General features: G+C 38.8%; 1 protein-coding gene across 2 annotated transcripts in view; it reads left to right on the top strand.

Moving 5' to 3' along the window:
- Nucleotides 1-1,154: 1,154 nt before the first annotated feature.
- The window catches only part of LOC114652092 (zinc finger protein ubi-d4), a 71,508-nt gene continuing 58,754 nt past the window's right edge, over nt 1,155-13,908 (top strand). For both annotated transcript variants that reach the window (XM_028802294.2, XM_028802284.2), the window contains exons 1-3: nt 1,155-1,266; nt 5,987-6,147; nt 6,238-6,345. In XM_028802294.2, coding sequence (XP_028658127.1) covers nt 1,235-1,266; nt 5,987-6,147; nt 6,238-6,345 — 301 coding nt within the window. In that variant the 5' untranslated portion in view covers nt 1,155-1,234. The remainder of the gene's footprint in view (nt 1,267-5,986; nt 6,148-6,237; nt 6,346-13,908) is intronic.

The raw sequence follows: 13,908 nt of genomic DNA, 5'->3' as shown, positions 1-13,908 counted from the left end.
CCAATTAAGATTATTAACTATGGTAGTTAATAATAAAATAATGAATTTTATTTATATAGCACATTTGCAATGCTCAAAGTGTTTCATAGAAATTCAGAAAGAACAACAGGGCATATATAGCATTGAATACATTATATTTGAATAGAACACTACACAAGGATAAAGGATATACAAAGCATTGAAACAGAATAAGAGACAATAAACCACAATAAAGTACAACAATACAAATACTATGAGAAAACCATAAACTAACATAATTTGTGATTTAAAATATTTATATTCAGTCACTTGTTTACCTCCTCCCCCAGAAAAATGATGGGTCAACAGGACAGTTTCTTAAAGTCTTATTATTTCTCTGGTCTTCTTGACATTCAGAGTAAGATGGTTCTTAATACAACAATTTACAAAGTGACGGCTTTCATGTTCTGCAGATGTGTCCTATCAGCCGGCTGTCCTCTACATACTTAATAATTTAACAGCGTTACTGTTCTGTCTCAGGACACTTGTGTAACATGTAAATATTTTGTGTAACAAATATTCATTGCAGTGTTAAAATTTCTTGCACTGTATACATTTAAATTATGATGTTTCTAATTTACAATTAGCTTGAGTGCCATTATGTTGCTTCTTACTTTAATTTGCATTGGAATAACCATCCATCTCTCCATTCATCCACTATCAAATGCCCCTTCATTTAATTATTAGTTTGCAGGGGCTACATCCAATAGCATCGGCCTTAAGGCCTGTGTAACAACAATGGCACATATGCGAGTTTCTATTGGAGAAGTTCCACCAAATTAAAGCAAAGCGCCATAAAACTCCTAATTTACGCGCCTTCCCTATGACCGTGTTTTACGCTGAACAGCCTACCTTTTGAGTTTGAAAGTGAGAATAGACTACCCATTTAATGTTTAAGTACAAATACGATTTTACTTGTACCTCGATTACTGTAATTTCAGATTAAAGCATGATCCCTTCACCTTTCATCTATTACTAATTTCAAACGCACGCGATGGGCTTTTATTTGAATTAGGGCGGTACTTTTAAGCGAGACCCAAGCCTTACGTCATGCTTGAGTCAGGATCAAAAGCTATCCAATCAACGCACCGTTTATAAGAAGCATGTCCACGTGACTCTAGATAGCGCCTGCGCACTGTTCGGGTGACCTCGCTGATGCGTAAGTCCTCTAGCGCGCAAGCGCAATTGCAGGCAGTGAGCGTATAGGCGACCCAAGATGGCGGCTGTTGTGCAGAATGTAGTCAAACTGTAAGTGTTTTTCTCCTATCGAAAAGAGGTATTTCTTTACGGACGTATTGTTTGCTTGTGAGCGAACAAAGAAAAGATTGTGTCGTATTTGATTACTCATTAACAGCAAAAGCTGATTTAGGTGGTTTCATACTAAAATTGCAGTACCGGCAAAACAACGTTTATTCATTGTGCCCCCAAGCAGCTAGGAAAGTTTAGTTGCTTAACAGCCAACAAAGGAAGTTTTGCTAGTCAGTCGCATTTTGTGAGCATCACATTTTAATAAAAGTTGTATTATTTTATCGGCGTAAATAGTCGTTTTCTTTTGTGTTTAACCCTTTGGGAATGATCTTTTAAGCTAAAGCACGGGTGAGGGCAAAGGATGATTTCATTCAAACGGAGAACGAGAGCAGGGAGTTTTCAGACCTTCGGCCGTACTGCCGGAGGGTTTCATAAATTACGTAGTTGGCTTCAAGTATCTGTTAATGACTTACAATAGCGAAGCAGTCCCGATTTTGCAGTAAAGGATCGTTTGTATATAGCGTGAAAAGTGGCTAAAAAGAGAGTTGAGCTGAACCATGTGTTTGGTAATATTCAACTGACATAACAGATGTGTCTTGTCAGATATGGAGAAGACATCTTTCAGTTTGTTACCCAATGCCATATCGCTCTTTCTGCTGGTGTTCGTATTTTATTTCTGATGTTCACAGATGTGTTAGAATGGGGAATATATCATCATATATACAGTAACATTTGATTTACATTTGTTCATATACTACTTAAGTAACATAGTTAGTTCTATTAAGCTAATACTGTCTCGGTTAGAAAACAGTTGTTACAAAAGAATCATTAAAATGGACCATGGTGTAACTTTGATTTTTAGTTTTGAGGGTAGGTGATAATATCTGCTTATGTCCCAAACGATATATTACTAATTTTGGGTTGGAGTTGGGTCTCCCAGTGTGTTATCTCATGTCTGTTGGGGCCTGTTTACGAAATGGATATTGTATGTGTAAAGCTACATTACCACATTGGTTTTGAAATTAAGATTTATTTATATAGCACTTTTAAAACAACTGGAAGTTGATCACAGTGCTTTACAACAATGAAGTTATCAACAGATATGAAAATTGAGTAAAAAACAAGTACAACACATTAGAATAAAATTATAAAAATGCAAAAGTAACACATAGCTAAGAGCAGTGCCCTAAAGATAACAACCGTAAAATATATAGTTTAAAAAATGAAACCACTAAAACTGCAAAGTTAAGCTAGACTGTCAGTGCAACTTAAAAGCATGTGAATAAATGTATGGTTTTTAAACTGATGTTAAAATAATACATTTTGGCAGCTTATTGAGAGAGACAGGCTCTTCCATAGCTAACGACTCACTACAGCGTAGGCACAGTCACCCCACAGCTTCAATCATGTGCGTGGAACAGACAATAGTAATTGATCAGGTGGACAGAGGGGATTGGTAGGATAAGTGGTAGCAGACCCAAGTAAGGCTTTGAATTCAAATCTTAAAATCCACCCTGTATTTCATAGGGAGCCAATGAAGAGATGCTAACACTGGTGAAATGTGAAGTGCATTTTTTTTGTGTGTGCCAATCAAGACTTTGGCATCAGCCTTTTGAATTAGTTCTACTCTGCACAGATGAGTGGCAAACACCATTATAGAGGGAATTACAGTAGTCTAAATGGAATGCAACAGAAGCATGAGTGAGGTTTTTCCTGGTCATTGAAAGCTAGAAATGGTTTAACTTTAGTGAAGGCCCTAAGCTGAAAATGGCAATGTTTGACCAAAAAATATGTTATCAAGTTTGAAATCCGAGTCAAAGGTGATACCAAGGTTTCTAAGACCTGATGTGTGGTGTTAGTGGACTATGTTTGAAGTTGATACTATTAGTAGAGGATGAAAGGCCAAAAACAATCTTTGTTTTTGTTTTGTTTAGTTAAAGGATGGTTGATGCCATACAACATTTGATATGCTCAAGGCAGCTGAAGAGAATAGTGAAAGTATCCTATCATTCAGTGTATTTATATTCACCCACATAATCTGTTAAGGCAGATACCTGGTTTATTAATAATCTATGTTTATATGGGCAAGTAATCTTCTGGAGTTCTCCTTTTTTTAAAACACTCCAACATCATTAAACTGCACAAAAAGAGTTAAACGTCATCATCATTCACTGTAAATAAGCATGATGCTTGTGATAATTTTCTTGTGTTTATAAATAAGTTGTCCAATTGATAGGTTTCTGTTAAAGGAATGCACACAGCACAATCTTTTCTGCTTGGCCTTGCAAAGAGCAATGTCTGCTCATTCTTACATCCTATATGTATTCCTTTCTAAGGATATTATCAAAGTGATTACAAAGCCTAAAACAGATGAGATTTTTTCAGTCTTTCACTGGTTTCCTCTTTAGTTTTCTTTCTAAGTATTTATTAAACTAAAGAGTGAATGATGAATACGCACAGGTATAAACTGAAACAAGCTACATGCAGACCTGCTCATTTTTGTCATTTGCATCTTATTGCTAATAAGGAGTTGTTAAAAACTGTGAATGCAGCTGTTTTAAACTAAAATCAGCAATTGACGGTTCGAAATCTTAGCAAGCAGGACAACAACGACGAAGCAGAAAAATGTCACTTGAGTAATAAGTGATCAGCAATACTTGTCTACTCATTAAGCAATTGTGTTGAAATAAATACCTGCTGCCCTCCAGGAGTGTTGTTGCACACCACTTGTTTACATAATAATTCTTTAATAATAATAGTAATTCTTTGCATTTATATAGCTCTTTTTCTCACTACTGAAAGCGCTCAGCAATTACAGGTTAAGGGCCTTGCTCAAGGGCTCAACAGAGCAGAGTCTCTTTTGGCATTTACGGGATTCGAACCAGCAACCTTCCGATTGCCAGTGCAGATCCTTAGCCTCAGAGCCACCACTCTGCATCATTTGTAAGGGTGTCTAAATGATGTATTCACATATACAGTACGTGCCTTTTCTGACTTTTGTCAGAGAGTCTCAGGATTGAGCACAGAGGATGCCAATGTACATATAATCATGGCGTATTTTCTAAATATAAAGAAATCCAATTCTTCTGTCTGGTGATATTTATATGTGTGAGTGGTCTCTAATAAACAATGAAACCGAACAGTTCAACTGCTGTAAATGATGAGTAAAATACAATATCTTAACTGTGCTGTTAAAAACTCAAGTTTAAAACAGTTTGCAAAGGTTATCAACCATGAGGGTAAATCCTATTGAGTACCAGGGATTTTTCAGACATAGCTCCCACGCACCTTTGCAAGGACCGTTTTCCAGTCATGGAAAATGAGAGAAAATTTCAGATTAGCTGGAAAACACATTGATATTATTGGACCTAAAATAAAGATAATTATTTCCACTTTTTCCCCCGAGTAGTAAAGTTCTCATTGCTTCTGGATAGGTGGCACGAGGCCTAGTAAGGTCTAGAGCCTGATTAGATAAAAAAAAAAAACAGCAGGCATACTAAAGTAACATTTAATTCTAGTATACAGTAGTACAAAATATTTTGTTTTTGTACAGAATAATTAGTATGTCATTTACCCAATAAATTATTTGAGGTGGAGCTCAATGAAATATTTTTATAACATATTGTTAAATAGCCATTATGCTTGTCCTGTACTCTGTTTTTTATCAAAAGGTGTCGATACTTGAAGTATTTATATCTCATGTCAGATTTTCTATTTTACTAAATTATAAACAACCAGTAACGGTAACGTGCAGTGAATACACTTCACTTGAGCATTCCTAGTTTTCATTCTCTTTCTGTAAATTTAGCATTCGTTTGCTCAGAGGTTGATGCGCTTGCTGTTTTTTTCTCCACCCTAGTGGACCGCTTCTTCTTTTCTTCTGTCAATATCTTTTCGCATTAAAACTGATTAAGTCAGTGTTTGTGTTGCATTTACTTAGTACGTTTTCCTTAATTTTTCACTTAAGCTGGCACTTAAGTCTTTAATCTGCCTCAAAAATGATTTAAGATATGAGGTAGGGGAAGTGATGGTAAAGGTGGTACGGTAGAGAACGGCGCCCGTACGCATGTGCCACACTGTTGCCTGCTGCCAAGAGTTGAATATGCAATAAAATAAAAAGAGGAATAACCCTGGAGGTCAATCATCACCCACGAAAGCGGATAGTAGACGTGATGTAGTATATGTCTACCAAATTTCAGGTGAATAGGTCAAATGGCTTGCAAGCAACAGGTGATTTTAAAATCCTGGACAGACTCACAAACAGCCAAGGTAGGGTATTATATAAGAAAATACATTGACATTACAGTAATGTTTACATCTAAAGATAGCAAACCACAAAATGTAAAACAATGAAAAATTACACTGATTTATGACATCTGTTGATGTGGTGATAAGATACATAAACTGACAATAGGAATTTAGAAAATCTCAGCATTTGCTCATGGGTGAGAGTGCATCTACATGTAAAATGCCCTAGAAAATGATTTCATAAAAAGGGTGAAAACATTGTCGGGTCACATGGGGTTAAAATAATTTTTGCAGTATATATAATTTTTTCCTTTTGTTCAATTTATTTTTAAGCAGTATTCCATAGAAATAAAGGCCATGATTGTAGTTATCTTTCCATTTGTTGTCTTTTTTTTTTATCAAACTGGCTTTAAAATTATTGTAAATGTTCTAGGGATGTATTAGTTAACACATATATTTTTATTGTTTATAGGCTTGGAGAACAGTATTACAAAGATGCAATGGAGCAGTGTCATAATTACAATGCACGACTTTGTGCCGAAAGGAGTGTTAGGATGCCTTTTCTTGACTCACAAACGGGCGTTGCTCAGAGTAACTGCTATATTTGGATGGAAAAGAGACACAGAGGCCCAGGTCTGTATTGGATAATGAAGCACCCTTTTTTAATGTATTACACAGCCATATTTAATAATTTACTACTTCTGCTTTATGATATCCTTATAGGAATGGCACCAGGACAGATCTATAGCTATCCTGCCAGAAGATGGAGAAAAAAAAGGAGAGCACATCCCCCAGAAGACCCTCGACTTGCATTCCCTCCACTCAAACCAGGTATTTTGAAGTAAATTTCAAACACTGTAATTTCAGTTAAGCTGATTTAAATGTATAATTCTGGAATGGGAGGATTCCTGTACCAGTCAAGTATTTGCGTATTTAATTAATCAATTTGACTTTGTGTTAAATTGTGCATATTCTAAAGTTTGAAAAGAAATTGAGTTATCCTCTTCATAGTAAAATCTAAAAAGTATTTCTTCATTAAATTAGTAAGACGCCAGAGTCAACTTCTGGAGTGAAGTGCACTATAAGTAGAAAAAATTCTTAGGTAAACATTTTACCTAATCAAAAGTAAAATGAATACACCTGATAAACTGAAAACACTTTTTTTTTTTTTCCTGCTTAATTGAAATAAACCATTTTTAATCTGCATTCCAGAGAAGGCATGTTAGGAAATTAATGTAATTTTGGCTTAGAGTGACTAATTGTTGCGGTTTGATACTGGAGGCATATTTAAGAATGCTTTTGTAACTGTGGCCAGTGCAGAAAACAATTCTCCATCTAACTTCTACTTTGGAAGGTGTTTCATATTGCCTGAACTCATAATATTGACACCGGCATGCTTTGCAGGTTCCTTTTTTTTTATCTGGATGGTGTGGACGCTAGAGGCGCTGTTGCCCCGTGAAACCCACCAGACAGACGTCCAGGACACACGTTTAAAAGCACCAAGTAAAATTCTTTAATAATTCTCTTCAAATAAAGTGCACAAAGCACCGCACACTCCACAATTTACCGATAATAATACAATAATCAATACAATAAATCAATCCTCCACTCCCAGCCGCTTAGTCACCAAACCTCCCAACTCCGGCTGTCCCTGCTGGATTTTGACCAGTCCTTTAAATAGTCCATGACCCGCCACATCGTCCTTCAAGTAGCCCAGAAGTACTGCGGGCTTCTGTCCTCGTGACTCCAAAGTACTTCTGGGTTGTCGTAATAGTAGGAGTCCCTAGGGGTTTTGTGAGCTCCACCTGGCGGCACCCAACAGGGCTGAGGAAACGGACTCCACGTCCCAGGATGCTTTGAGGGAATCCGAGGAACCGTTGCCGTGCAGGGGAGCTGCCACCTAGCGTCCCGGGGGATGCAGTGCCCTGAAAAGCCTGCTCTTCCTCCTTCTTTCTGTGTAGGGACATCCTGGCCAGACTAAAATGCCAGCCGTCCATCACAATGGTTAAAAATCAGACCATTCTATTGCTTGTTTGGCCATCATTAATCAACATACAAAGGCCTCTTCAAGATTTGTCAGTCATACCAACATGTACCATTGCTGCAGGGGGCCTGCTGAATACATGTCTCCTTTTTTTTTTTTGTAAAATTTGGGTTTATATATTATATAAAATATATATAAAAACAATTCAATCTATTTACAAAAAAATAAAGCTGGTAATAAAAGTACAGGGTGAGCCAAAAAGAAGTGCCACATTTCAAACGTTTTTTCTACAAAAACACTGCACGATAAAATGAATTTCATTGACACAAGAAAGGGTATACAAAATAGATTTTTTTTCCTAGGTTTTAAAAATGATGTCTTCAAGGTGGCGGCTGTCATTAGCGATACTCTTTGAGACAATTTCTGAACGCTTGCATGACTCATTCAGCCATTTCAAGGGGAATAGTGGCGAATAGCGTCATTGAGAGCTTCAGGGTTTTGAGGTCTATGTGTGCATACCTCTGACTGGAGATAACTCCACAAGAAGGAATTGCACAGAACAGATCAGGCGAACACGAAGGCCACCCAACATCGCCGTGCAGGGAGATCAGCTTCCCAGGAAACATCTCCCGCAACACTTGCATGGATCTCCGCGCCGTATGAGCTGTTGCTCCATCCTGTTGAAACCAGACATCCACCACATAAATGTCTTCCAGTTGGGGCTACAGAAAGTTGTCTAGCATTTCAATGTAATGTTCTGAAATGATGGTGACTGTTGCTCACCCCCCCGCCCCCCCCCCCCCCCCCCCCCCAAAAGGGCCTACAATACCAAGTTCTGCAATGGCTCTGATGAAGTTTGCAAGGGTTGGTTTCAGCCCAATAGCAAAAGTTTTGCTTGTTTACGCAACCATTCAAATGGTCACATGACGATGGTATCTCGATGAACAGTTTGCAGAATGATTGCGCACGACTCTCTATGGCTCCCCCCGTCTCTTTCAGTGAGTTCCTGCACTACCAGGAAATTCAGGTCCTCATGCAAAATCCTCCTCAAAGAGGAGCCTAAGGCAGAAGTGGGGTGAACATCTAGGAGACTGCAGAATTGATGCCCTTACAGCTTGGATGTTTTCAGGCGTTCATACAGTCTGAGGATGGCCTGGAGATTTTCTGTCCAATGTTGTACCCGTCTGTCTATATTTAGCCACCCACTAGAGAACTGGAACTGTTTTCTGATTTGGGACTTCACCTTTAGGAGGGAAGCTGAAGTGCGTTCGGAAGGCATGTTGCGTAGTGATGATGGATTTGTTGTTTATGAAGAACGCTTCGATAGTGAAAGCACTGTGCGCACCAGACCAAGGCATGTTGCCGACTGAAAACTACAAGGGATCACCTATCAAAGGATCCTGCCTCAGCCCACTCGGCTGGCTCTGCCTCTACCTCGACCAATGACCTTGAGAAATGTGGTACTTCATTTTGGCTCACCCTTCCAAGCAAATAGTGGCAGTGATTTCAGAGATTCTTTTTACAAAAAAAAAAAAAAAAAAAAAGTGAAATGTCTTGATATCTACTGCTGGTGTATAGTAAATAAATCTAGAATAACAGAATGGATCTATAAATTAATCCTTTACTGGAGGGGAAGTGGGCTATACTTTGTAGTAGAGTTTTCTTCATGGTGACATGACACATACACAAATACGGTATGTCACTATAAAATGCGGATTCTGTGCTACTTTGTGAGTATCAAAGTGCCCTGACACAGCAAACAGATACAAAATTATTATTCTTATTTTAAAAGAAGAACAAGGAGAACATGGCAGCTGTGCCAGATACACTTGGTCAGATAGGGTTAAAGGAATACTCCATCCAAAAATATTTTTTTATGTTACTTTCCGGGTGGCACAGTGGTAGCGATGCTGCCTCACAGTAAGGAGACCTGGGTTTGCTTCCCGGGTCCTCCCTGCGTGGAGTTTGCATGTTCTCCCCGTGTCTGCGTGGGTTTCCTCCCACAGTCCAAAGACATGCAGGTTAGGTCGATTGGCGATTCTAAATTGGCCCTAGTGTGTGCTTGGTGTGTATGTGTGTGTTCTGCGGTGGGTTGGCGCCCTGCCCAGGATTGGTTCCCTGCCTTGCACCCTGTTTTGGGATTCAGCGGGTTGGAAAATGGATGGATGTTACTTTCCCCAGGTTCTTTGTAGTCATATGCTCAAAACATACAAGAACATGGTTAAAAATTGTTAAATAGTTACTTCCTGATTTATCAGGACACTTATTGTATAAATGAAAAACCTGTTTGAATTGAAAACATGACTGTCCCCCTCATTAACTGGTCAAGAGTCCTGCCTTTAGTCAGAAAGTACTTTCCATGAGTCTTAAGGGTAGCTATTTGAAAATGGTCTGAGCAGAATGTGAAGCAAAGGAGCTACTCTCTTGTTTAAGCCTTCTTTCACTAAGGTTTTCCATGCACTGTCTGCTTTACAAATTCTGTTTTCCACCAGTGACTGTGAAACCGTGTTTTAAAGGGCTAGTGTACAATGTTCATCTGCTGGAAACAAACCATTAAGGAGATCTTGAGACTCATAAAAAATATAACAGCTTATGCCAGCAGATCCTTGTTGCTTTGAATTGAATGTATTGTTTTTTGTTAAACCGCGCCATAGTACTGATTTTGTTTAATTCCCAAATGTTCATCTCTGTGATTTTGAGCTGCCTGTAATGGAGCATAACATCACATACAAATAACATAAATAGCATAAGTTTAAAAGAAAACTTCAAACAACGTTGCAGAATAATAAAATTATAAAGGAGATGTGCAAATGATAATGTGTAAGTGTGAGTGTATAGTGTGTATGCATGTGAACACACATACATGTACATACACTATAAACACACACCTTCATACAGTATATGACAGAACGCATAAATATACAAAGAAGACAGGCTAAATTACTGGTTTGAGAGGGCTATGGCCCTGAGGTGTGTGTTTAGTTTTAGGTTTTAATTGACTAACTGATGGGTCTCGGGATCACTGCTCCATTAACTGGAATGAGATTTCCTTGTTTGACTGTTTGTGACCTTGGAAATTACTTGTTTGCCCTAGTAGGTGTGAATGAGCACATACCAGTAAATTAATGACATACATGTTCGTATTGTTCCCGGAATCGTGTGTATTAGAGGCATTGGAAATTCATTATTGCTGTGGCAGATATGGGGGAGTCTCACACCACAGGCACTACTATGCCAGACGGCAGTTTCATTCCAAGACTTTATAACACCTTTTCCATAAGTTAGATTACTTCTAATTAGGTATGTCACGATACCAGAACTTTAGTATTCAATACCAATACAAATGTAATTTAATGGTACTTGATTTATTAAAGTGAACAATATTGTGCATTCTTATGTAATACAGTATATTTTTTTATATAAAAATAAAATATATTGTGAGAACTGGTCCAAATACCATCAGACAGACCAGTGTAAGTATAAAACACACATTTATTCACTAAAAGTCCCCGCACACACACAGTGCTTCCAGCACCAAACAACACCAACCACGGGCCTCTCCAATGTCCTTGGGTCGCCTTTCTTCTTCCTGTGCTGGAGTGTCGTCCACCTCCAGCTCCCGACTCTCGCTCTCTGACTGTAGGAAGGCGGCCCTCTTTATAGTCACCCAGACGTGCTCCAGGTTCTCGCTGATGTTCTTCCTGCGGCACTTCCTGATGTGGTGGTAGTGCCGCATGAGCACCCGGAAGCACTCCAGGCATTGCTGGAAGGTTCTTCCTCCACCTTCCCAGGTGAGGCGGAAGTGTAGATCTCCCGGGCTTCATGAGGCTTGGGGCGCCCCCTGGCAATAGCCATGGTCCACCATGGTTTGAGCCTCCCTGCTACTTCCCCATGGTCCCCTTGCTATCCAGGGCAATTGCCCCCTTGTGGCCCAGGGGAGGTATAGATCTCCATCCAGGTGTCCCAGCTGGGTGTGTGTGTGTGTGTGTATATATATAATATATATAATATTACAAATAATATATATGTGTGTATATATAATAAACGTGGCTGATACCTTTTATCCAAGGTAACTTAGCAACATTTCAGATACAAGTGATTGCACAGACAGGTAAAATGACCTGACATTGGTCACTTATTGTCAGTTGCAGGATTTGAATGCACAACCTCGGGATTGATGTCCAAAACTTTAACCACTACCCACACTGCCTGCCAAGAATTGTCACACTGCTATAGCATTGATAACCACTTTAAAATACTGGAATACTCATCAGGAAATTACCCAACTAATCATTTAGGTAAACTAATTTTTGGCAATGCATGGCTTGAATTTTAATGTGTGATGGACATAGGGATTGTCCCCGTGTAATAACAAATAGGGGAAGCTTAATAATCTTGAAGGGATTTCAGCATAGAGATTATAAAGAATGATATCAATATAGACTGTATAATTTATATAACCATGGGCACATTACAAATTTCTTTTACATTTTCTCTTCAATAACTGATAATTTCAAGCATTATTATATCTGCACAGTTGTACTCCAAGATAATTCAGGAGATTTTAATTTAAACACTGTTTTAAGCTGTTTTGTAACAATAAGATTTTAAAATCTGTTTTGTCAGAGAACCACTTTGTTAGGTTTGTAACATTTGCAATTGTAAAATTTATATTTGCATCATTAGCTGGTTTAAAAACAAACTGAAGAGTAACTGATGAGTCAAACTGATTCAATTTTCATATGTCACAAAATCCTAGAACTCTATTTTTTTAAATCTAGCCCTCCTTTTTATTATATATTTTTTGTATATTCATCCAAGCTTTAATTTCCCGAGTTAAGTCAAACTTGTCAGCTTTACATCAACCCATTATTTCAAAACTTCTGTAAAACACTTTCTTCAGAGTATCTTACACGACTGATCAGACATTGTTCTTGCTTAGTCTGTGTATTAGTCAGATGTAAAATATTAACTGGACCTGCAGTTTGACTAGTAGACTGCATTCACCAACATACCTTACAAATATGTGCTTTCACTACGTTTGTCCCATTTTGGGGATTATATGAATAGACATTAACTTGGCTTGAAAAACCAAACAAATGACACAAGTCTGTGTTTAATAATAAAGTATGTTGTTTTGCTTGGCCTGCTTACTAGCATAATTGCAATGCGTTATGCTTAATGCCAAAATCAAATTTATTCAGTGCTATGAACCTTCCGTGACAAGACCATGAAGGTTGCTGAAGGTTGTGTTGGTGGTGTTCCCAGAAGGAGGTGTTTGATCTTGCAGGGAACCCTGGATAAGATTGAGAGGAGTCACAGTGTACAGCTACGTGCGGCTGTGAGGGCTCTGAGGGCAGATAAGGAGGCGTTTTTTAGAGGAATCTGTGAGCAAGAAACACACCATCTATGATCTAGTGACCCACATTCTGCTTAAAGAGGAATCACATCTGAATCTGTTCCTTGGAGAGTCGCAGTGATTGTGGATGATGAAACTGTCCTTATAGATGACACTACAGTTGTGATCCGCTAGGCTGGCTGTGTTGAGCAGCTGTTTAAAAGCTGATCCTCCGGCTAGGACATTGGACATCTTTTGTCAACGTTTCTTGAGGCTGGTCCTCCAATTAGCTGTGATCCACCCAATCTCGCTGAGATTGCACAGGTGGTGAACCAACCGAGGGTAGGGAAGGCTGCAGGGAACTGTGGTGTCGGGGGTGAACAACAACAACAACATTGATTTATATAGCACGTTTTCATATGAATGATGTAGCTCAAAGTGATTTACAAGATAAAGAAAGAAAAGGTTGTTAAAAATATAAAAATAAGATTAGGTAATACTAAGCAACAAAGAATAAAATAACGTCCGATGACCAGGAGGACAGGCTGGTGGTAAGGCTGTCCTCCAGACATTGCAAGCAATCTTTGCTTCCATTTGGGAGATTGGCCTCATCCCAACTGACTGGAAAATGGGACTTGTCATCCCTGTCTAGACAGGGGAAGGGTGATTGCATAGATTGTGGCAACTATAGGGGGATAACACTACTCTCTCTGCTGGGTAAGGTCCTTCCTCAATAGAATCCGAGATCACATGCTCATCTATCACCAACTGGAGCAGTCTGGTTTTACACTTAAGAAATCTACCATCGACTGCATCCTGGCACTGAGAGTTCTTATGGAATGCGAATATTGGCAGCGTGTCTTTGCAGCCTTTGTCGATTTTTGTAAAGCGTTCGACTCGGTTGATCAAGCTGCCCTCTGGGACATCTTGAGACTTTGCAGTATATCATGGCTGGCCTGTACACTGGTACTGTGAGTGCTATGTAGATTGAAGACAGGACCTCTGCATTTTTTCCCAGTTGAATCGGTGGTTCGTCAGGAGAATGTTCTTGCTCCTACTATGTTCAGTGCTT

This window comes from Erpetoichthys calabaricus, chromosome 1 (genome assembly GCF_900747795.2).
Source record: "Erpetoichthys calabaricus chromosome 1, fErpCal1.3, whole genome shotgun sequence".
Lineage (NCBI taxonomy): Eukaryota > Metazoa > Chordata > Cladistia > Polypteriformes > Polypteridae > Erpetoichthys > Erpetoichthys calabaricus.
Note: the sequence above shows the minus strand (reverse complement) of the source record. Positions and strands in the feature narration are given on the sequence as shown.